Source organism: Pan paniscus, chromosome 15 (assembly GCF_029289425.2).
Source record: "Pan paniscus chromosome 15, NHGRI_mPanPan1-v2.0_pri, whole genome shotgun sequence".
In the NCBI taxonomy this organism is placed as follows: Eukaryota; Metazoa; Chordata; class Mammalia; order Primates; family Hominidae; genus Pan; species Pan paniscus.
The window spans coordinates 51906804-51932118 of NC_073264.2; the positions used below are offsets into that span (position 1 = coordinate 51906804).

Consider the following 25315-nt stretch of genomic DNA (forward strand, 5'->3'; position numbering starts at 1 on the left):
CGCTCCAGTCTGGGTGACAGAGTGAGACCCCATCTCAAAAAAAAAAAAAAAAAAAAGAAAAGGCACATTTGGAGGCCGGGAGAAACAGGCATCCATGTAGCAGGAGGCAAGACCATCTGCTGAGAATGAGGGGGGCGGGCAGGCGAGAAGATGGGGATCTGAGGGTGAGGGCCAGGTTTGGAGTAGCAGCGGGAGGAATCAAGGGGTCAGCCAGGTGCCAAACAGCCCTGAAGACCTAGTGAACCCGCAGTGGGAGAGAAGAACAAGAGATGCTAATCAATACTGTGAGCAAAGCAGGAGCCTGGGTAGCCCTGCTGAAATCCAGATTTTAGCAGGGCCCTGCCAAGTCTGGGTGAAGACCCAGCTGGGCAAACTTGGAGGATTTTTGGACTGAACCCTGTGCAAACATGCCCACTTCCAAAGCTGTAGTTTTCCACGTGGTGTTCCCGGCAGGGATGCAGACCACAGAACTAATAAGATGATTACCTTTAAAGAGAGGGCAAGGCGGTCCCGGATATAGTTCTCTTCTGTTTTTGCCTTTTCAATTTCCTGTTCAAGTTCTAAACGCTGCTTGCCTGCCTGCTGCAGGATCTGCTCTCTCTCTTTTCGGAGTTCATTTTTTAAGGCTGCTATTCGCTCCTTGTACTCTTCATCCAGTTTCCTGTAAGGAAGAAAAATGCACAAGCTGCCATCACGTCTTTCAGAGGTCCCAGTATCAATCTACCAAAAATGTAAACACAGAGGCACAGAGATGAAAAGCACCTGGATAAAATATCTAGTGTACCCTGCTTTCCCTTAGGGCTTGACCACATCTGAGTCACTCCAGCAAGGTGTGGCCAACAGGCTGACCAGAAGAGTCCCCAATGCACTGTTCTGCCCCTGCAGCTGCAGGCGCCACTGCCCTGGGCCAGGGTGGTGGGTGAGGAGGAGCCTCACTCTGCTGGCCTCACCTGAGGTTGTACTCATTCCGCCGCTCTATGGCCGCATGGTGATCATCCACCTCCGAGGCCATTAAAGACTTGAGCTTCTCGGCCTTGTCCAGATCTGATCGTAGCTTCTCTTTTTCTCTGACCACCTGATCAACTCGTTCCCTAGGATCAGAAGTACACTGAGTTAATGGGAAACTGTTTCTAAGCAACAAGTAGACCCAGAAAAGCTCTCATCTGGCTTGCATCAATACAGAAGCAAAACCAAGACAACCAAAACCCTCCCAAAGCAAAAAGGCACTCCACCCTTCCCTTCAAAAGCCTACATGTCAATCTAAGTTCTCCTTAATTTTCCTATACTTTAAGGAAGATGTGTGCAGCAGTTGGATAGAAGATGAGCAACATTTGCATACAGAATAGAAGGATGTCCATCCAAGGCATCCGAATGACTTGCTGGACAAGTAGGAAAGGGAATGGGGCAGGCGAACCTTCTGCTCAACTCACAACAAATGCCGGATTTCAGCCTTAAAGCTGGCCAGAGCCGCCTGGTGAATGCTGTTCTTGGTAACCAAAAGTTCATTTTCAAGGGCCAGTGTTAATTCTGTCAAATTGATGTTTCCATCGAGGCTGAAATCCAAGGCCTAGAAATCAGAGCAAGGCGTAAATTCAAAAACAAATCACTCATTCCATCCTCTGAAAGCAGAAAACGTGAAGGCTATACAAACTCTGAGAGCTGACAATGATCTAGAAATTAGACAATTCCATTGCTTTGGTGATTGCTTAGGAACAGCCATCAGTCTAGAACACAGTTAAGTTTTCTCTAAGGAAAGCATAACATGGTTATTTGTGTTAAAAAGAAAAAAAAAATTATCTTGGCCAGGTGCAGTGGCTCACGCCCGTAATCCCAGCACTTTGGGAGGCCGAGGCATGCGGATCATTTGAGGTCAGGAGCTCAAGACCATCCTGGCCAACACGGTGAAACCCTGTCTCTACTAAAAATACAAAAATAGCCGGGCATGGTGGTGTGCGCCTGTAGTCCCAGCTACTTGGGAGGCAGAGGCAGGAGAATCTCTTGAACCCCAGGAGGAGGAGGTTGCAGTGAGCCGAGATCACACCATTATACTCCAGTCCAGGTGATAAAACGAGACTCCGTCTCAAAAAATAAACAAACAACAAAAACAAAAAAACACAATAACAACAACAACAACAAAACTATCTGGCCCTGTAAATAAACACAATTGTAAGAGTATTTCTCATGTCAATAATCTGGGGGTTAAAAACACGGAAAGTACTTAACAAAAGGCTCCTGGTTAAAAGGGCTAAAAAAAAAGTTACCTTTTATCTTTGAGACTTTGTGAACAGAAGTACCATTAAGAAGAAATAAAATCAAATCACAGTTTCCAAAAAAAAAAACTGAAAATGTTCAACCCTTCTCCAGTTTGTCATTTTTCTCAATTTTAGCTGCCACACCTTCAGGATCTCCTGGCTGTTCTCAATGCCCTCTTCCTGCCAGGTGTCGAGTATTCTCTCCACAGATGCATGGCCCATCCCATCATCCAGGCAGGAGAAGACCCGAAAGCCAATGGTACTTGTCATTGCTGATGAGGTTGTGGTACGTCGTCCACTCTCATCGAAAGACTGGAAGGAGGAAGAGACTTGAGTAAGCCTAGCTTGATTCCAGGCATTTCAACAAGATATTGGTCAGCCCTGACCACGATGGGTAGAAGGCATGTTTCTCTAATATACAGTGCCAGGAAAAAAGTCATGCAGCCTCTCTGATCTCTGTTCCCAACTGAGTCAAGCCTACGGAGCTTATCAAAACCAACTGTTTTGGTAGAGAGTTCTATGACATAGACGAGATATGTCCCTAATTAACACCAGGTTTCTTCTGACCCAGAGCTGACATGACAAGGCATAATTAGTGGTCTTTCCACTGTAATTTACGGTCATTTCTCAAACCCAACCTTTCCTTCCTAATGGTTAAGTCTTTCTAATTCTTCTTTTGCTTCCCTCTCTTTCCTTAGTATTTTGCTTCAGACAACAGATTAATTTATTAGACATTACTTAAATGGGTTCTAACTTTTATTCACAAAGAAAGCACTTTTGCTTATTTTTTACCTGCATGGAAAGGTGCCTTTTTAGTTGTCTATATGGAGTAGATGCTGATGGTGTAAGAGATTTTCCATTTTTAAACAAACCATAGAAAAAATCTTCTACACTCATTGTACCGTCAGGATCAAGATTATGGAATACTTCCTCGAGCATCTAGAAAAGAGTCATCACATATTTTAAATACTCCATTCAAGTATACAAGGCCCAAAGTATACTTCCGGCCAATATCAGTACCATGGTTGGTCCCAGGACTCCAGAAATATAATTATGCCCCTTTATTCTCACTTTACTGATTTCCCTTTCCAGTAATGATATGCCCTCCTCCTTCCCACAAACTAAATAAAAGTCAATTTCCAACATCTTCATAATCTTATGCAATTTAGCAATTAACTATATTCTCTTTTACTCACACTCCTACAATAGGCAGTCTTTAATGTTGTTACACATTATTCTTACAAATTTTAAAAAATACCTAAATAATATAAAGATACAAGCTTCCCAGTGTCATAACAGTAGAAAGTGGTTGGACATCTGTTACACTTTTATACTGTGGTGACCCTCAGTGATATTTTCTTTATGTTGAATTTTTGAAATTGGTAGGCTAGCACAGCAGAATTTGGTCTGGGACAGATTACAATGATCTGATTACAATTAAGATTTGGAATCTGAAATCCATAACTTGGGGTTTGGAACCTTACTTGTAACAATACTGAGTGTGTTGGCTTTTTGCTTTAATGTTTTAGCACAGGAAAAACAAAGACTTTATGTGTGTGCAATAGAAGGGTTCCAAGACATGTAAAGGCAAGGGAGTTTTGACTGGCTAGTCCGCACCCTCTGATGGTAATCAAATAGCCCCTATCCTGTAATAGGGAAGGGGAGATTGGGCTACAGCCCCATCTAGAGGCTTGCCTGGGAATGGCTGGTTCCCTAGCTCCACAGAGGAATGGGAAGGTGAATAGAGCAACGTGGATCATTGAAGCCACAGAACGAGGAGGAAAGGCAAAGCCCTCCTACTAGCAGTCAGATTCCTCTTTATTCTGGGGTTAAAATGTTTCTATAGGAACATGCCTCCAATGTACAAAATGGAAATCTCTTGGAGAGCTTGTTAAAATGAAGACTCTAATATGGTAAGTCTGGTGGTGTGGGGATTCAGATTTCGGCATTTCTAACAAGCTCCCAGTTAAGGCCCATGCCACTGAGCAGTAAGGAGACAGAATAAGCAACAAATTGATCTTGTTGCATTTGAGCCTACAACTGGACTCATTCTAACACAGGCCTAAATTCTCTGCAACACATTCTCAAACTTCTAATATTCCTTTTGTAAATCTGGACTACTGCTAGGATTTATACGATCTCACTATTGTTGATTTCATTCTTCATGTAAGGGCTTGAGGCAATTCTTTCACCTCAAATGCTTTTTTTCCCCCAATTCATACCCAACAGGAAACATCAGTTTCCATTCTTGCTTTCATACGACTTCCTCTGGAGGGAACTCTGAAACAAGAAAACCATTCTAAAGAGTGGAAACGTTTGCAAGAAGCAACAATTCCTAAAAGAGGATCAAATCAATGGAAAGATATTTGGGGCAAGATTCTGAGGTTGCCAAGATCCCTTAACTTTTCTATCCTGTTCTTATCAACCAAAATAATATTTTCCTGGAGGACAAGGCTTTCAGGACCTTTGTACCAGAAATTACTGTCAAGTCCAGGTGTGTTGACTGAAGTTAACAAGGTTAAAAGTTTGGCTCTAACCTTAGATCCACACTGCTTGACCTTGTGACATTAGCCAAATCAGTGCACAGCTTCCAGACTGCCTAAAGACCTCGCACCTGGAAAGTCCTTCCAGTTATTTTAGATGGTGGAGTGGGCAAGTGATGAATAGAAGAGTGTGGATTCAGAAGACGGGGCGGGGGCTAGGCAGAAAACAATGCCGGTTAAATGGCCAACTGGGGCACGCTCTACACTTTGAGCAGGAGCTGTCTCTGGAACTGTGAGGACATTCTTATTTTTACATGGACCAGGTCTTTGGATAGCTGGTTTGCTGAAGTGTAAGTTGGAAAATAATCACAAACCCAAACACTCAAAGAGGCCCGGAAGATGATGTCAACGAATGAGGCAAGATGGGTTTAAGACATCAGAAAGTAGCGAGTGCTGGGAAACTGAACACAGGAGTGCATGTCCTCTCCAAAGGGGCTGGCTGCATCTTACTGCCCATAAAATGGAGCCAAATCTTTGGATTTTTAGAAAAATCTCCTGATTTTTTTTTTTCAATGTAGCAAAAAGTTCAATTTTAAAAACACTGGGCATGACAAATAAAATAGGCTTGGGGCCAGATTTGGCATCGGGCGTGCTGGTTTGCATCTCTGCCCTGTCATTGTTCTTGCTTTCGGAAAGGAGTGTGCCAGTTACAGGCATAAGACAGTGACTCTAGTTCCCCTTCATGAAAGCAGGGAACAGCCACGATTTCACTCTCTCTACCTATAAAATGAGAGGTGACTAAATCTAAAATGGCTTTAAGTTGTAAAATTTTAGGATTCCAAGTAAATGAGATCATCTTGAACTTCCAGCTCCTCTGTGGTTTAGAGCTGGTAATACTAAGTACTATAGAATTTCACTATTTTTCTTTAGCAGGAAAAACACTAAGTAAAAGTTATATTCTATGAGCAATCCTCTACTTGTCCTCAGGCCAGAGGAAAATAACTAAATGTGCTACTTCTTTTCCTGAGCTTTGGAAACCACCACAGAAGAACATGCAGCTCTCCACAAGTAGCTACAGTTTATTCCAAGAATTGGTTTTAGATAAATAATCCAAGTTTGTGCAATATTTTTTGGCAAAAACAACCCAAGGTTCTACATATTGCACTAATTTACAATTCAGGAGAATAAATTTAATTTTATGACTTAATAGTCACCAATGAAAAATAAATTGCCACTGAGCCATTAAAAAGGTAAACAAAGGGTATATAATGGTCAAAAATACAGGGAAGAAGGGGAAAACAAAAATTTTTCTGTAAGCTAGGCTACTTGAAAGCTTTTGAAAATAAATCAAAAGCTATTATTTGTTTAGAAAAATACCACTAAACAAATATTTCTATTATCTGTTTAGAAAAATAATACCACTTATCCCCCGAGCAAGCAGAAAGCATGGTTTCAAATATCATTATAATCAAAGATTCCCAAAGCGACAACTGTAGCCCTACCCTAACTCTCTCCAATCCTTATTTTCAGCTCGTTGAAAGGCACATCTTAGAATTATTTCTATTCTTATGTTTCACAGCTATTCATGCACCCAGTCCTACCAGTTCCTCTCTTAATTTTTTAGAAAACATAAAGCTCAGAGTTTTACCAAAGAAGAGTCTTTTGGGGGCTCCTTCAAAACTCTTCTTAGTATTTTCAAAACAACCAAACTACCCTTTACCATTTTCTCATGACCAGAATATTGTAATGGCTGCTGGCTGCTCTCACCCAAGGCTCTCTTCATGCCAATATGTAAAAGCAGTTTAGCTCCTCGTCAGCAAGCAAGATTTTTCTATATATTGCTCAATCTGCTTAAGAACTCAGAGATGATATTGAGATGTTCTTTCCAAAAACTTAAATTTATCCTTCTGGTCTTCAAAATACTCCCCCAACTCAAATCTACTGAAATCCTTGCTTAATTCTGCCTCCACATGTTTCCCACAATTTACTCTGTGAATGGCACCTCTACAAATACATCTGACATCATGGCTACAGAGAGCTAGTGCCTGACAGTTTCACATGGGGTAACCTGCCTAGCACAGTGAGCTTACAATAGCTGGGTAAGTGTCAGCTCTTGTCAGTTTTTCTTTTCCACAACACAACAAGAGCTCCTCAGTGACAGAATCTTCATGAATGACTTCTTAGGAAAAAAGAAAATGGAGCCTAACAAGCTGCAGACAGCCACACTACAGCTGTTCCTAGCATGTGGCCAACTACACTTTTACCATCATTATCATTCCTGAATTATACTGCGAGGCTTACCTCTCCATCCACATTCTGTAAACCATACTGCTCACAGATGGAGACCAGCTTCTTCCGGTTCAGGTGACCATCACGGGTGATCCCCAAATCTTCACAAACTTCTTGCAGTTTCTCTTCTATCCAGTCTTGGGGAGGGGAAGATCCACTCTGTGAAGCATTCAAGTCATCTGGGTTCCAAAACCTTAACTGGCCTGAGAGAGAAGCATATGTTGCACGGTTTCCAAAGGAATTGCAAAGAGAGAGTGCCTATTCTTAAAGAAAACTGTGCTTTTTGAAAATAAATGCTGTAAGAAAAAGGCAATAAATGTCAATTCCATTTTGATTTGGTCCTGAAGCTCCCATGAAACAGAATCAATGGTTCTAAGGCTGCAACTAGAGTAAATGGGTACTTTTTGGCTCCCTGACAGTCATACCGGTGTAATAAATATAATCTCCTGTGCAATACTGCAAAGTTCTAGGCTTGTTTTATTTCAACTGAGCACATCACAAGCTTAGGCTATAGTGATCATAAGAGAAGGCTGGTTGAGGGCCATTATCGAGAACTCTGTAAGCTCTATCTCAACTATAGCTACCAGAATGTATTACCTCCACTTTCTTTCCAGCCTAAGTACTACAGCATCTTTTACCGAAAAGAAAACAATTTCATGATAAAAGTCTCAACATTAGCCTGTTCCCAAATCCTTACATATGAATATTCTGACATACAGAAACCAACAGTCCAACTGAAATAAAAAAAAAATCAATGGTTGCAAGCTATAAGTTCCCAGTTATCTATACATTAAGGTAAATTTCATTTGAAGACTTAAGGATCAAACTACTTATTTAAAAATCAAAACTTCTTATTTATTCTCTATTAAAAGCCCTCACTTCTAAATTTTGCTTTACACATTAGAGATTGTGTAAAGTCATTACTTAAACATGAGATAATTACTGGCACAATTTTGTGTGCTTGGAAGAACCTCAGAGGGTTGAAAGCAGTATTTAGTGCTACTCCCACTCTTTAGTGACAGGAATTAAGCCCATTACTGCTGTGGCGTTTCAACCTAGAGAACAGGTTGTAATTACACTTAAGTACAGTTAATCCACAGAGGGCTGTGAAGGGGGCTGAGGTTCTGTTAGCTGAACCACAGTGCCATCTGGTGGCCAGAGGATCAACGTGTTCTGATGCTTCTTAAATACATTTGAAACTTGTCAAGGGATGCATTTTTAAATTAATTAATTAATTTATATTGTTATTTTTATTTTTTGAGACAGAGTCTCTTCTGTTATCCAAGCAGTAGTGCAGTGGCACAATCACGGCTCACTACAGCCTCCAACTCTCGGGCTTAATGGATTCTCCCACCTCAGCCTTCTGAGTAGCTGGGACGACAGGCATGTGCTACCACACCTGGCTATTTTTAGTAGAGACGGGGTATGCCATGTTGCCCAGGCTGGTCATGAACTACTGGGTTCAAGTAATCCTCCTGCCTTGGCCTCCCAAAGTGCTGGGATTACAGGCGTGAGCCACTGTACCTGGCCAAGGGATGCATTTTAATAGGTCACTATTTAAGACTGTTAGAAAATTAATCTGAAAGTCTGTATAAGAGAGAAATTAGCCCGTAAGTAAAATTATATATCTTAGTTACCATCTCTTGCATGATACTAAATGCTAGGATTTTAAAACTAAAAGCTATCAATTGGGAATAAATTTTTTGTTGCTGTTGTTCTTAATGTTAATTCCCCTGGCCTGCAGCCTAAGAGATCAGAAAGACGGGGTGTGGAGAGCACCCGGCAGCCCTTCCCTTCCAGGCACGTCCTGACACACTCGGCTCTTACCTTCCGCTTCATACTCCTCACTGCGTTGCGTCTTCCAGTGCTAGAGAAGGCAAGAGAAGATTAGTGTGCTTTAGAACTTATTCAGAAAGAACTATCCTAGCTTTTCCTAGAGCAGATCACTCTCTGGCTCTGAAATCATCATCTAAGTGAGTCATATAATTTCAGGACTCTCTAGTGTATCCATCTAGGTGAGTTCTCTTCAGTTAACCAGCCAATCAGGACGAGACTCCTAAGAAACACCACACAGCCTTCTGCAGCATTTCACCAAGGATTTGTCCTCATTTGCTAGGTCACTTATTCAACAGCAAAACCTATCACAACCAATTAAACCCAGCCAAAGCAAATATCCAGTATCCATCAACCAACAAGTATCTGTACACATGCATTTATGAATTTATTCTTCAATAAATGTGTACTGAGTGCTTCTCTTTGTGCTAGGTACTGTGCTAGGTCTTGGTAATACAACCATGAACAACCATGAACAGGACAAACATATTTCCTGCCTCAAGAAGTTTATATGCTAATGAAGACATGCAGACAAGAAAACAGGAAATACAACAGGGTAGTATTTTAAGTGCTATGACAAGGAAGTTCAGGATGCTATGTTGCTATGCAGATGGGATACTTTAGACTTGTTAGATCGGGAAGAAGCAATGTCTAAACTGAGACCTGAAGGATAAACTGCAGAGAGCCAAATGAAAAGAAGGGGGCAGGCTGGGCACAGTGGTTTGCGCCTGTAATCCTAGCACTTTGGGAGGCCGAGGGGGGCGGATCACGAGGTCAGGAGATCGAGACCATCCTGGCCAACACAATGAAACCCCATCTCTACCAAAAATACAAAAAATTAGCCAGGCGAGGTGGCAGGTGCCTGTAGTCCCAGCTACTCGGGAGGCTGAGGCAGGAGAATGGCATGAACCCAGGAGGCGGAGCTTGCAGTAAGCCAAGATCGCGCCACTGCACTCCAGCCTGGGCAACAGAGCGAGACTCTGTCTCAAAAAAAAAAAAAAAGAAAAGAAAAGAAGGGGGACAGTTGTTATTTGCTGAAGCAAAGAGGCAAGAATGAGCCTAGTGTATCTGTGGCATAGTGAGGAGAGAGATGCAACTTAAAATAAGTAGGCTAGAGAAAGTATAAAATGTACATTACCAGTAAATTACATTAAAGGCAGTTCAATTTATCTGAATTGGACCATTTTGCCACCTTATCAGGCTTCATTACTCCTGCCTCTTCTCCAAAGTCACAGCATACAGTTGTAATTTGTGTACTGCATAAAAGTGCCCCGCTAAGAGCACAGGTCAGGACCGAAATCCAGCCCTTGCTCCACTGCCCAGGAATAGTACAGGTCGTCTTTTGACCAGTTGCAACAAGTAGGTCCACAGTGGCTGTGGCTTCCAGCAAATGGCTTTAGCCTCTCCAGCAAACTGCCTAAAACTAATCACTGTTATGGGGGGTTACTACAACCATCAAAGAAAACCCTGTTAGAAAAGGTGAATCGCCCTTTCCAAACGGGGCTGCTGTCATAGCAGTGATCCAGCTTTATGAATGAAGCTGCCTTTGATAACAAATAACCAGCACATTTTCTGGGTAGCTGACCTGTACAAGACTAGTTGATTGCTTAGAATCCGAAAATAAACTCGACAGGAAAGTCAGCCTAATTAATACCTGTCTCTAGAACTTGGATTCCTCATGACAGATGGTATGGCACGTAAAATTTTTAGATGAAATGTTGTTTTTCAGTAGTTCATTCAAGTTAATACGAGTTGAAGTTCTTCTTTCAGGCAACCTACGCTCATCTACTTTATTCTCCACACTCACTAGTGGTAGTTCTCACCTCTTAAATGAGGGCCAACCACCTACCACAGTTTCACAGGTCCATGTTAGATATTTAAGATAGTATCAATTCAGAGAGTTCATTTAATTTGGCCATACCAAGCTGACAATGCTGAGATGGGTTGTTGCTGACAAATGGAAGACACCAAAAGGCCATAACTCAAAATGTTTAAGTTCACTACAATTCATGCAGATTACAATGGAAAGTCACTAATAAACATGGCATCAATGAAAAGTGAATTAGGACGTGTGATTTTTGCTTGTGATAACAATTTCATCAGCTCACTCAGCCTACATTTCTACATAAAGACGTCTCTCCAATCTAGTGGATGTCTGAGGCATGGTGGGGATGGGGAGCAAGTGGTAAAGTCAACAGTCCTTCATAAATTTTCTTACATTCTCATTTCTGGTCAGAATTAAGTTGTTTTCACATAAGAAATTTTAAATCAACAAAACCATCCTGCCTGTCTGTCCCTCCACATTTATTTTCCTGTTCAACAGAGCAGACAATTTAAATGCTCATACTACTTCGGCATCCAAAATTATGAAAATTCATTATTTAGCATACCAGTTGGAAACACCCCAGAACTAAATCCACTAATTCCACCTATGACAAATAAAATAGGGTTTTATGGTCTCAGAACCATTGGTAGAAACCTACCAAATCTCAAGCAGGGGATGATTTCTAACAGCAGAAATGAATGGGAGAAATGGCAGGAGAATATGTTATCACTGGCCCCAAACCATAAAGAGAGTCCCAGTTGGAATATACAGCTGTAAAAATGCAACACACACACCTTCAAAAAATCCTCGTCATTACTAAAGCACTGGCTCATTTACTTCTCAGTTCATTTGAAAATAGTGAGCACAGAATTCAGAGAAGCAAGATGCTCCAATATACTGTTTCCAACATCTTATGAGTCTATGAGACTGGGTGCCTATGTCTGATTCACTCTCTGGGACAGTACTTCCCTGCTGCCTTCTTCCCTGGATTCTTACTCCTAACTAATAAAGGATCGAGTATGGAGGCCACTGCATAGACTTAGGAGGCAGAGTGCCTGGTGCTGAATCATGGCTTCCCTACCAGGTTGGCCTTAGGCAAGCTTCTGACGACTTCTGCCTCAGGTTCTCTGCCTATAAAATGGGAACAAGGCAGTGCATATTTCATGGAGTTATGGTAAAGTGCTTAGAATTGTGCCTGGCACATAGTAAGCTCTACACAATTTTGTTATTTTTATTGGACATATGTTTACATGATACATGTGGAATTTATTTTAATTTCCATATTTAAACTTAAAGCATTCAATTGGGTAGACCTGGGGAGGTATCTGTTATGGATATACATTTGTAAGAAAAATGCCAAGTCTTCCCAGCAGAGAAGCAAGAAACACAGACAATTCACATAAGAAGCAACATAATTAAAAAACAAACAAACAAACAAACAAACAAAAATGGGGGAAGGTTCATCTCAACAGCAATCAAAGAAGGATTAAAACCAAGTCATTTTGTTCCTATTAAATTAGCAAAGTATTTAAGATATAACTTCTACTACCATCAAGGTTATGATTTAAAATAGGCCCGTTTATATGTTATGGGTAGCACTGTAAATGATTATTACTTTTAGTAATGTAAATGGCTTTATGTATCAAAAGCAATAAAAATGTTCATACTTTTTGATCCAATAATTTCACTTGGTATTCAAAGACAATAAAATCAAGGAGGAAGAAAAGCCATATGTGTAAATATGTACATGATAGCACTTTTTGTAACAAGAAAGTATTGAAAACAATTTAAATATTCAACAATCGAGCATAAAGTATGATACATTATAATGCAGTCATTAAAAGTATAATTAAAAAACCATGTAGGAACGTGGAAAAACATCTTATGAAATGTTAAATGAAAGACCATTACAAAAATGCTATCTATACTATGATTACCACCAGCAAAAATATTTATACAATTAGACAAAGGCTGGAAGGAAATAGAGATAATAAAAACAGATGCATATTGGTTGAAGGACTATGGGAAACAATTTTCTTTTATTCTTTTACTGTTATAAATGTTGTTTATGCAACAGAAATAGGTACAACTCTCACTATTTATTTGCCCACTAAATTCTCACTAAATTTATTTCCTGTGACTTGGGGGTGGGATAAAGGGAAGCTCCCTCCTTTTGGTAAATATTGCTCTGCAGCATCTCCCCCGTATTATGACAGATGAGGCGGTTTGGTGGGAAGCCCAGGTGCTGCTCAGGCTGGTGAATGTTGGATGCCAATGCCTCCTAAAGTGGCAAGATCAGAGACACTTGACTGAGATCTGCCTTGTGGACTGAGACCATCCCAAACAGACATTCTTGAGACAGTCCAACCCAAAAGCGTCAGATACGGCACAGCCTTCGAAAGCCCAGGCAACATCCTCATCTTCGATGATTTCACACAAAATCTTAAGGCAAGTGGGGGTGGGGGTTAGGGGAGAAGGATAGTTTAAACATAGTTTTTGTTTGTTTCTATTTTTAAGACGGAGTCTCACTCTGTTCTGCAGCCTCAACCTCCCACGCTCAGGTGATCCTCCAGCCCTCCCCGCTGACCCACCTACAGATGCCTGCTACCACGCCCGGCTCATTTTTGTATTTTTTTTTTTTGTAGAGATGGGGTTTTGCCATGTTGCCCAGGCTGGTCTCAAATTCCTGGGCTCAAGTGATCCACCCACCTCAGCCTCCCAAAGTGTTGGGATTACAAGTGTGAACCACTGCACCCAGCCAGTTTAAACATGTTTTAAAGTCTTCTGGGAGTAGCAGTATCCCAAGAATTCCCCCTAGGACCCTTTTTAAGAAACACAGATCCAGCCAGGACCACCCTGTTAAAAGGAGAAGCAGGCTTATGCTAATGGCTACATTTTCATTCCAAGACCACCTCAGTTAGAGATGGGGCTTACCACACAGATAGGAGGTATTCTGTGCTTCCTTCTACCTAGTCTCCACCAAGGTTCTGCTCCCTTAATAAGAGGGAGAAAAGCACAGGGTGGCTGAGCATTTGTTATTAAATTGCTATTTCAGGGGGGTGGGTGGGGGAAGACTCAATTCATTCACAGCTCATTTATTTTCATTCTCACTGCCTGGAGCCAGTAGTTCCAATTAAAAAGCAGGGAGAGAAGGAGGGGAAGGCAGGTTAGAAGGCTAGGGGGATTAAATCATTCAGTTACTGGAACGCCACCAGTAAAGGGAGGCATCATTCTGGAAAAGGGTCCTTTAATTGCTGATGACTTACCCAGCACAGTGGAAGCCTGGCAGGTGGCCTGTAGACACAGATCTGCCATGAGCACTAGAAGGACGATTATCACAAAAATCTTTGGAAAAGTAGGGGGAAAAGCGAGGAACAATGGCTGAGATGTGTTCACAAGACTGAATTCATGAGATAAGATTTATTTCTTCCCTTGAAATATACGTAACCTCTCATTGGAGAAAGAATGGATATTAATAAACATAAAACTCATCCTGTGGGACTTCAGTTTCTCCCTACTCTGGAGGCACAGTTGTAGACAGATAAGTGAAAGGGTTTGGCAGAGACACTGTCTGGGGTGTTTGGCTCTGCCACTTTCTGTGACCCCTCAGTGACTTACAACGTGAGGAGGACACTCCAGTGCACCCAAAGGGACATGGAGTCATATGCTTGGCACTTAGGAAACCTTAGCTATTGTTATTATTTCAGTCAGAAAAATGATGTGGTTAGGGGTTTAGACTGCAGAACCATACTCGAGTTCAATTTCCGCTCTACTACTTACTCGTGGTGTGACCTTGGCCAAGTTACTTACCCTCTGTGTGCCTCAGTTTCCTCATGAGTACATGAATAACAACACGTACCTCTGATGGTGTGCTTCACATTTGGAAAGCACTTACAACAGTGCCCATTAAGTGCCAAGCATTTGTTAATAAATATTACAATGACTATTCTTACTACTTGAATGTGTAAAACTAGAACAAGGGCAGAAAAAACAGCAGACAGACCAGTGCCAGCTTTAAAGAACAAACCCAGAAGAGACTCTCTTTAAAATCTACAGCCTTGATATGTTAATTGGCTTGATTTAGTTATTTCACAATGTATCCATATATCAAAACATCATGTTGTACACTGTAAACATACATAACTTTCATAATTATACCTTAATAAAGCTAAGGAAATCCCCAGAACTACAGCTATGAGCATGATGATTGTGATGAAGCAGTGAACTTCCAATTCAACTTAGGATCAGGGCTTCCCCTGGGGCCCCTCCCTGCAGACAGTGTCCCCTAGGCAGCCATGGCTGGCAGGGGCTGCCTTGTCCTTCCTCATTACTATGCCAGTGTACTGGCCAACAGCCCCATTGAGAGTAGGCAGAGGGGAGAAGGTCAGAGGTTGTCCGGCCCCAAAATGGCTGCTCACAAGACAGTCCCCACCCCCTCAGGCAGACAAAAGGAGTCCCCCCAAACCCACTCTGTGGGCCGTGCATCTCAATGTCATGCTGGCCATTGTAGCCAGCTCTTGAGTTGTCCTATAGCTGGACAAGGGTGCCCTGCACACAGCGGCTGCACAGGCGGCACCGATTTCTGGAATGCTTTCTTTGGAGGGACACCTGCTTTGCTGGACTGCAGAGCAGATGGCCCGAGCCTCCTGGATCTCCAGCTTCCAGCCCCAACGCCGGGCCAGCATCTGCAGCCTGTGGTCCTGGTGTGGCCCCTGCCCACAATAGCCCAGCCGCCACCCCCACCAGCCATCTGCTCCAGCGCAGACCTTTGCGCCCCACAGAATGTACGGCTAATTAAAACCATTATGGGGGCAGACACCGGGGCATTCTTTCCCAGCAGAGGTTGCTGAGCTGATCTCAGCAGCCTCAGAGCCTGGAGTAGAGTTGTGGTTTTTTTTTTTTTTTGGAAAGGAAAAAGCCCTGTAAACCCAGAGAGAAGAGGAAGGAAATGTACTAGAGTAACATAGCTCCCCAAACAAACTGAGCTGTAGTGTGCATTTAGAAGAGCAGCACATGTAGCTAAGCACAGGAAGTCTCTGAAAACACCAGAAATCAGTTTAAGGAGAGTGCTCATGAAAGAAACTTTAAGACTTTTAAAAAATACAGCATCTATGGCGTATTTCACTAACAGTCCTAAGTATTTATAAAGCCTGTGCTCTGAGCTGGGTAGTGGAAGCTGAGTGCGCCCGGCAGGGCTGGCTATTGTTTCTGCAGGGACACACTTCCTGGGACTGTGGTTCATTTTCCACTATGCCACCTTTGAAGGCAAAGGCAATGGAGAGCCTGACAGCCCAGCTCCCAGTCTCTCCATTCTGAACTCCGGGACAAGCTCCTAAGGCCAGGGTTGTCACGACCAGAATGCAAATCAGTGCCTTTATCTTTAAAGGCAATTAAGTGCTACAAGTGCATGCGGGGGATAACAGGAATTAACACGATTTTTAAACGCACACACATTTAGATGAGTCCTGCTACACTGAAGGCTAAAAAAGCCTTTGGTACTGCTGGTCCAAGGAAATGCTGAATTTAAGAGTTTGGGCCTTAAGCCTCTTCTCCTACCAAGGCTGGGGACTAGTTTTGGTTCACTGGATTTTAAAGTCCTTAAAGGAAAGAGATTTAAAAAAATACCTTTCCTGCTCCTCAGAGCTGCTAAGTAACGAATACTACTTTTCTGTTGGAAAATATTTAATGATATGTAGGACAGAAAATGTTACTGTCACCATGAACATTAATTCTTGACTTCTTGTCTGTTTTAGTTTCTAGTTAGAAGATAAATGTTAGAAATTGTTGATCTGGAAGGAGGTGGGGGTGGGGTCTGGTCTCCAAGACAATTCCCGCTGGGATCAAGTCAGGAAGGCTCACCAGGACACCAAAGCCTAAAAGTATGGGTCAGAAAAAGAGACATTTTATAAACTTTGAAGGAGCTTCTTTCTATCACTTTCAAGTGATCTACAATTGCATCTTGAATGAATGTTTCATCTCTGGGAATAGCCGGATGATCTGATAAGACTTAAGACAATGAAGGAAAAGAACGGAATTCCATTTAAAAAAAAAAAAAAAGTCCATCCTGAAGACATCATAGCCTTTGGTAGAATAAATGGCATCAGCAATAAAACTGTTTGCTTTGTCAAAGACTGGAACATAAAATTTAACAAGGGAGTAACAGGAAAATAGGTGCATTTCAGCTACAAAAGATCTTAGCAGAACTTCTCTTGGTTATTAAGTTTACTCCAGAATTAAATATTGACTCTGTACGATGTAAATGAATAATTCATAAACTGCAAAGTTATGCATACATGAAAATGAACATAAGGGAAAAGATAAGTCAGTTTCACACTTCTTGAAGAAGTTTCATTTTATGTAGGGTAGTAAAATCAGTTTGTCTTTTTTTAAGCTTTTTAACAACCACCTCCCCATCCTCCTACCCTCATAGTCCCAACACAAAGACTGGATTTGCTTGTAGTGCAGTAATCAGCTTTAACTTTTCTCTCAGGTCCTCACTTAAACCACACTGTGCAAGCCAATGGTTTTGGCTTACACTACTATTGTCTACAGTTGGAAAAATGACTGTATAACACCCCTTGCTGTTGATAAGAATCTTACTAGACCCGATTTATTCCCTGTGGAGGAAAACAGTTAACAAGGTGTACCCTGTTTTCAACCAGGGCAGAAAGCAAAGTGGTCCTGCCCCAATTGTATTAATTGCACAACCTTTTCTACCAGGCCTGAGTAATCGAGAACAGAATTGAGAATTAGTTTAGTTTAGTTTTGTTTTCCCTGCCACCTGCCCTCAGAAGAAACATGAGCATAAAATTCAAGGTCAGTTCAGTAGCTATTAATATTCAAGGGAAAAAATGTACTCTTCTTACTCTCGCTTGTTTCTTAACAAAGTAAAGCAAAAACAGTGACAACCAAAATCTTCTCATTAATCACACCTTAGGTTGGAATCAAGAAGGTGCCCTTTGTTAGTCTGGATTAATTCAGAATAGAAATGGCCAACTGAATTGACTTGAGCGAAAATGATCCCATAAAAAAAGAAAAATCACCACTTTCTTTTCAATATCACCCAAGATGAGAGGTCAGACTCCCAAGGGATCCAACTGCCAAATAAACACATGAAATTGGAAGTCAAACACTCATGGTAGCCTCATGGTGGGACCTACCTGTCACTTATGAATTAGCACATTCTGCTTCGGGATTTCCAAGTGAAATTCTGAAATGTGTATTTTGGTGCTGAAAATTTAGCTAGGTTACAGTAGCCTTTCCCTACAGAGTAGCTTTATTGCCTTGTAATCTAAATTTGGTAGAAGAGACATGCTTAGTAGCTAGGTTATATATTTTCTGTTTCAGCAGGAAAGAATCAAAGTGTCTGATAGAAGCATGGGGTGGAGGAAGGGATTTCCATCTGATAAGACTTAAGACAATAAAGGAAAAAACTGCAATTCCATTAAAAAAAAAGTCTATCCTGAAGACATCATAGATGTAAACATGTAAACATGTAAAATGTTTACAATTTATGTTGGGGCTTTAACATGTACGAACTAAAGCAAAAGTAAAATATGATCAAAAGCAACTCATAACAAGATTTCTTTTCATACATTCTACCCAGGAGAGGAGGCCAAGGTGGCAGAACATTTGCTACCCCCTAGTGCCAACATAGGCTCTCCCACCCGTGCCACCATATCACAGTGGGCACTATGAATAGGCACCAGATGAGCTCCAAGTCGCTTGTAAGTAATGAAGCCTGAAGCTTCACAGTGGACTTACATTAAATATAAATTTAGTTGCTTCAAAGCAATCTCCATAATAGCCTCCCTCTCACATGCCTGTGTTTCTAGATGTTTTCTTGAGTGGGAGATGAAGGGTGGAGTTGTAAGTAGACTGCAGTGAATGATTCTCAGTAATCACTGAGGATGACCCATAATTTGGGTTATGCTTATGGGCAATAGGAGAAGGCCCTCCAAATAAGGATGCAGAGAAAACTGTGAACCACTAACCCAAGAGCCTAGGAATGAATTCTGGCTGACCTGTAGCAACCTCCCCTACTATGAAATCACCTTAGAGGGCAAAAGAGGAGAAATTATTATTTTATCTTTTCAGATGACTGTCTGCTCACTAATCCCTATAGGATGAGTTCCTAGAAGCCAGCCCCCTTGGGGACAGTTTTTATAGGAGTTGTGACACTGTTCCATTCCACTGCCCACTCCTCCACAATCCTCAGAAAAATAAAATTATTATTTGATGCAACCTAGACCTAAAATTAGTCTTCTGTTGAGTAGCAACAGTCAGATTTCCCTCCCTTTAACTTCGGATGATGGGTTTAGGCCCTTTTATTGTCTTCATCACAAAAAGAAAAAGTCATTTGAGGAAAAATCAGGCATGTCTGAGAGCAGGGGAAACTGAAGTCCAAAAAGGTGAGCTGAGAATCCCTCCTTTCCCTAAGCTGGGATCCAGAAGTCAAAGGAAAACTGCAATCAAAACAAAGAAGACCTGGCTCCAGATCCCCATCTTATTACTCCTTACGAAATAGTCACATCAGGGGAGACTCGGCCCCAGTCCCTCTTTCCACATTGCCTGGTAGCCCCGAGATTAAGTATGAGCCCAAGGAATAAATTCCCAACATCCCCAAAGAGAAGAGACAGAAGGGCTTCCAGCAACCAAAAGGGAGAAAAAAGCGGCCAGCAGTACAATAAAGAACTGTCAGAGGCTGGGAGCGGTGGCTCACGCCTGTAATCCCAGCACTTTGGGAGGCCGAGGCAGGTGGATCATGAGGTCAGGAATTCAAGACCAGCCTGGTCAAGATGGTGAAACCCCATCTCTACTAGAAATACAAAAATTAGCCAGGCATGGTGGCACATGCCTGTAACCCAGCCAGTAGGGAGGCTGAGGTGGAGAATTGCTTGAACCTGGGAGGCGGAGCTTGCAATGAGCCGAGGTTGCGCCACTGCACTCCAGCCTGGGCGACAGAGCGAGACTCCATCTCAAGAAAACAAAACAAAACAAAACAAACAAACAAAAAACAAGATCTGTCAGATTCAGAATTCATTATAAGAGGAAGAAATCAATCCCACACGTCATTGAGAATTTTTTTCCTTCCCATGCTCTGCAGCTGGGGGCCACTCTAGAACAGGGAAGATCACTGGGTCTCCTAAGAGACCTGCACAGCTTCTGTAGAAGGGACAGAGGTTTCCAAAGCAAGCTTGTGCTGCCCATTGCATGAACTTCTGTAGGCCAACAGAATGGCCCTCAACTGCTAAGCCTAATATGGAAACTGACCAGAAACAGGAATGCTGTCTTGCCATAATAGTAAGTAACAAGACTGATGCATTGATAAGGCTGTACCACAAGATTCCTGCATACACAGGTGTGAAGGCAGTGAGTGTGACCCATAACCACAGCTGCTGTGCAAAGCTGGGCTTTGCCTTTTTTAACTGCCAACAGGAACATCGAAAATGTCTTGTGTGAAGCTATTAATTTTTTTTTTGGAGACAAGGTCTTGTTCTGTCACCCAGGCTAGAGTGCAGTGGCACGATCTCGGCTCACTGCAACCTGTCTCTTGGGTTCAAGCAATCCTTCCACCTCAGCCTCCCCAGTAGCTGGGACCAAAGGGCATGCACCACCATGCTCAGTTAATTTTTTTGAGTTTCGTAGAAACAAGGTCTCATTATGTTGCCCGGGCTGGTCTTGAACTCCTGGGCTCAAGTGATACTCCTGCCTTGGCCTCCCAAAGTGCTGGCAGGCATGAGCCACCATGCCCAGCACTGAAACTTAACTTTTTAAAAAGATGAAGTGATTTGAAAACTGACAGGCACAATTCAGCTTACAAAACACTTTCTTTTTAGGCAAGAAAGCAGTTGGATGAGCTTTGGTTTGAGTCCACTTTTGGTAATTAAAAAAGGTGTGGTACAAAGGTGTTATCTTGTATTCCTACAGGCATTGCTCTGGTGTGGGATATAACAGAATAGCAAAGTCGAGTCAGTTGGAGTCCTCGCTGAGAACAGAAATCCAGAGAAATGACCCTCTCCGGGCCTCTATTTGCAGTTCTGCTGATGGAGGGTGGTGAATGCTACAGCTTCTGTGTATAGCATCAAGAGGTCATATCTAAGAGGTTTCTGGAGGAGTTAAGGGAAGTTGTAAGTACATCAAGGGTGAAATGATACTCCCAAAATATCATTTTACTGAGACATAAGCCACAAGATTTTGCCCAGGCTCAGGCCTCAACTCTTATCTTTATTTATACATGAAATCAAAGTCTCACTTTAAAAATAGTAAATCTCCCTGGGCACCAGTAGATAACATATAACAAGGATATAAGAAACATGTTGCCAGCAACAAAGTCAGCTCTGCCCAACAGCTTTCTGCGTATTCCTAGATGAGGACTAGAAACTCATGTCAAAAAATAAGTAAGCATTTACTTTCTTAGTACCAAATAATACCCTGGGGACTGAAATAGTTGGGGAAATGAGATATTAAACTTAAAAGTGTTTTCCAAATAACAAAAACTTACCCGCTCAAGTACTGAGACATTTAACCATTTTTTTCATAAAGAAGTACATTCCACACCACTCAGGGTTATAGAACAGACTTTATGATACCCTTCCTGACAATAAGAAAACTACTATGAACACTGTACTAACTGAAGTATGTAAATTACTTGCATCCCTGAGATTGTATATGTAAAATTTTTGTGCATATGAGTTTATGTGTTTTACTGGGGAAAGACCCCTATCTCAATTCGCAAAGAGACCCAAGAAAGGAGAAGGACTCCTGAAACTGTTCTCAGCTTTTTCTGCTTTTGGCTTTTTCTATTTTCAGCTATCACTTCTCATCCACACTACTCTTATACCACTTCTGTGGGTTTTTTTTTTTCTCTCTTCTCTCTTTTAGTTGCTTTTCTCCCTCTCTTCTCAATAACATTTCTGCCACTGCTGCTTCACTTGTGGTGAAGGACAAGTGTCATTTGTTTTTTTAAAAAAAAATGATGCAGACCCGGATCAGCAGACTGGTCATGTGTCCTTATAAATTTCCATATTTATTGCCAACACTTGGGCTCTTTTTTGTTATTTTTGGATTTTGGGGTATTCTGGAAAGTTGAGGAGGACACTGGATGTCTGATTGCTGGGGCCATTATTGGGAGCAAGCTTCCTGTAGATTTCAGTAAGCTGAACATGGATGTTAGACCACAATGAACACACAGGTGCACACGCACACACAAACACACACACACACACACACACACACACACAGAGTCCACTGGCAATCTACAGACCACTTTCAGAAAGTTGAGGCGCTTTGTTTCTTTTCCAATTTATATTAGTATCTGAAATATCTGTAGCCCCAGTCTGAGCTGGGATTCGCAAGAAATATTTACAGCTTGCTCAGCATGGCATTTTCAATCATGTTCTATAAATGGGATGCTGGTAAATGAGCCATAAAGAAAGAATAAAGAAAATGTTACTGAACCTCCTTTATTGGTAGATTATGGCAATATGCAAAATGAAAAGATGGGGGATGAGGGAGGCTGGCGACTCTCTGCATGCTGGAGAACGAGACAGGCCTGGGTGCAAGGAATCCAGCAGAAAGAACCATGGCAACTGCTGGGCACTGGAAAGCGCCCCAGGCTCAGTATCTTGAGGCAAAAACCAAGTGTTCGAGCTGCTTTATCACACTACAAAAGATAAGATGCAGGCTTTCAAAATGCCTGAACGCGTTGCTTTCATTTCCTGCTACAGATGCTGTTTTATAGTTTGGGGCAAGGGAGGGGGAGGAGCTGGTTCGCCTTTTAAATAACTAAAAATGATCATGCTATAGAGGAGAGAGATATTCAAGAACTAGAAGTGGGAGACCTCAGATGATGTGGAAATACCTGAACTCTAAATGTGTACATGACGCATGCACAGAAATGTCAGCTCTCCAAAAGCTGAAACGAGGTAAAAACATTCAAAAGATAGAAACATTATATATGTCCAAAAGGCAAGTAATAAGATTAGCAAGGAGTTGGTAACTGAGAAAAGCCCACATCGTGCCATCAACCCCCTCAGCTCTCCTGTCTCTGTGCTGCACTGACGTGGGGCTCCACACTCATGATCCAGATGAACGTGCATGCCCGATTCCTTACCTCACTGCAGTCACTGGCTGGGATGTGTGAAGGCCGCGCTTCTTCATCCAGTGGCTCAATCACCGTCACTTCGGGAAACTCCTCCACGGACTCTTGGAACTCGGGCAAGGACCTTCGTCCGTAACGCTTCCCACCTCTAACATATTTGGGCTGAGCTTCTAGTGAGCAGTCTGAGAGAGGAGACAAGAGTTGAGGCCACATGACATGAGAATCTCAGTTCTTAGCTGCCACTCACAGCCATCGGACACAGCCTCTTATACCAACCTCAAAATAAACCACCACTGTTTGCCAATTGTGGTGGCTGTGGGTGTATATGAGCCATCAGGTCAGATGCAGAGCACGCCTTCTAATTCTGAACGATTTATGGGACCGTGAGTATATATCTGCACATGACGGGAGCAATCCAACAATGGCAGCAAGGGATCTGACTTAATTGCAGAGGATTAAGGTCAGGAAAAGGTGAGGGGTCACATTTGTTCTTCTGTTTATTAAGCTGGGTTTTCCAGCAGGATGGGGAGACATCATATTAACAAAGAGACACCTTGGAGGAAGTCTTAGAAAATGGTAATACAACGGACACCAAATCAGCACTGTATACTCAGTATCCACATCAATTAGTCTGAAACACCCTCCCCTACCTCAGTGATTCCTCTGTTAACCATTCCACTCTCTGATCTATCAGACAAGCAGATGACAAAACAAAGAAACGGACACAACACATTCTAAGCAATTAATGACAGCTAGTTACATATATGAAACCCAGCATCAAGATCTCATTGTAAAATTAAAAACAGTAAAATAAAATGGCAAATGTGAAACCACAGTAAAAAAAATTGTATTGTTTTATCTCTTTGTAAGCATCGGTGTTGTACAAAATAAAAAGGAATGTGCATGAGGAGAGAGTCATCTCTTGATCTTAAAGAAGGACTTCAGCATTTTGACATCACTTGTCTCAGGTTCAACACTGACCACCTTCCCCGTTACCATCACCACCAGTGCTGCCATCACCACTGCCATCACCACCACCACCACCACCTCCACCGCCACAACTACAGGCTAAGCTTTTTCTACAATTGGAGCTTTAAAGCAATAAAATAAATACTTCACTCTATTCAAATGTTATCTCAGCTATAGATTTTTTAGCACCTTGTACAGCATCAGAATAAAATGTTTCATTAAAGTACAAAAGATGACAATGCTTTTATTTCTGTTGTCTTGCTGTCCACATATTCATACTCTCTCAAGAACAGATATGTATTCTGTTTGAACATGAGTCTTAGCAAGGTATGTCTGAACTCAGACATGTAGACTTTTTTTTTTTTTTTTTTTTTTGAGACGGAGTCTCGCTCTGTCGCCCAGGCTAGAGTGCAGTGGCGCGATCTCAGCTCACTGCAAGCTCCGCCTCCCGGGTTCACGCCATTCTCCTGCCTCAGCCTCCCGAGTAGCTGGGACTACAGGCGCCCGCTACCACGCCCGGCTAATTTTTTGTATTTTTAGTAGAGACGGGGTTTCACCGTGTTAGCCAGGATGGTCTCGATCTCCTGACCTCGTGATCCGCCCGCCTCGGCCTCCCAAAGTGCTGGGATTACAGGCGTGAGCCACCGCGCCCGGCCGACATGTAGACTTTTAAATGAGATTATGTACACGTATTATAAAAACGACAATAGTTGATTAGATAAGAACTAAAAGAACGACCGTTCCTTTATCACCATTGAAACCATGCTGGGGTTTAGCCATTACTTTACAGTTTCCCAGGGAGGACTGGCGACCCTCTTTGACTAAACACCTCCCCGCCATGTCCTTCCTCTGGGACAAGCTGGGATTTCACTATCTTCACAAATGTGGCCAGACACATTCTGAAAATGCTCAGCAAAGCTCAGAGTGAAGTATTTATGGTAGCTATATAATTTCTAGTGATATTTATATCCAGCTTTAAAAAAGTCCCAGTCAAGTCATTTTATTAGGTCGAGTGATTCTCTTACAGGAAGTGTTTAAGCATACAAAATTTATACTGAAAATTGCATGCATATTTGAAGGTACCTTTTATCAGAAGACAGTGTGTCAGCTTGTGACCATTCAGGAGCGGCTCAGACACCCGAGCTACTTGTTGGCAGCTGACACCCACAGATGCTAGTCAGATAAGAGGCAATGCAGAACCATCCTTAATTTATTACATATTCTTAAATTTTGGTGGCAGACAACAAGATACACCATTAGTAACTATAGGGGTTTGGAAAAGATTAAAAGGAACACTTAGAACCTTGGATAATGAACCACAGTATTTTCCCAGTGTAAGAACAAAGTTGTGTCCTGGGGATGGAAGTGGCGAAGGAGCTCTTATTGCATGCTGCACTTATTCAGAGGTAAAAAAAAAAAAAAAAAAGCAGTGGGAGAAAACAACTATCTTTTAAAAATCCATTGTGATCTAATCCCAAACCTACCGGTGGATGAAATGGTTCCCTGGTTGTTTACTACTCACTACCCCACGTAGTGCATAGGGTAGATGCAGTGGTGGATT

The 25315-nt window shown here is 42.1% G+C and overlaps 1 protein-coding gene across 8 annotated transcripts in view; it reads right to left on the minus strand.

Annotated features, from left to right (window-relative positions):
* The window catches only part of NIN (ninein), a 111670-nt gene that overhangs the window by 50111 nt on the left and 36244 nt on the right, over positions 1-25315 (minus strand). For all 8 annotated transcript variants that reach the window (XM_003831729.7, XM_063596203.1, XM_063596202.1 and 5 more), the window contains 8 exons: positions 22798-22967; positions 8852-8891; positions 7037-7227; positions 3045-3191; positions 2397-2564; positions 1431-1567; positions 951-1091; positions 487-661 (listed from right to left, as the gene is read on the minus strand). In XM_003831729.7, coding sequence (XP_003831777.3) covers positions 487-661; positions 951-1091; positions 1431-1567; positions 2397-2564; positions 3045-3191; positions 7037-7227; positions 8852-8891; positions 22798-22967 — 1169 coding nt within the window. The remainder of the gene's footprint in view (positions 1-486; positions 662-950; positions 1092-1430; positions 1568-2396; positions 2565-3044; positions 3192-7036; positions 7228-8851; positions 8892-22797; positions 22968-25315) is intronic.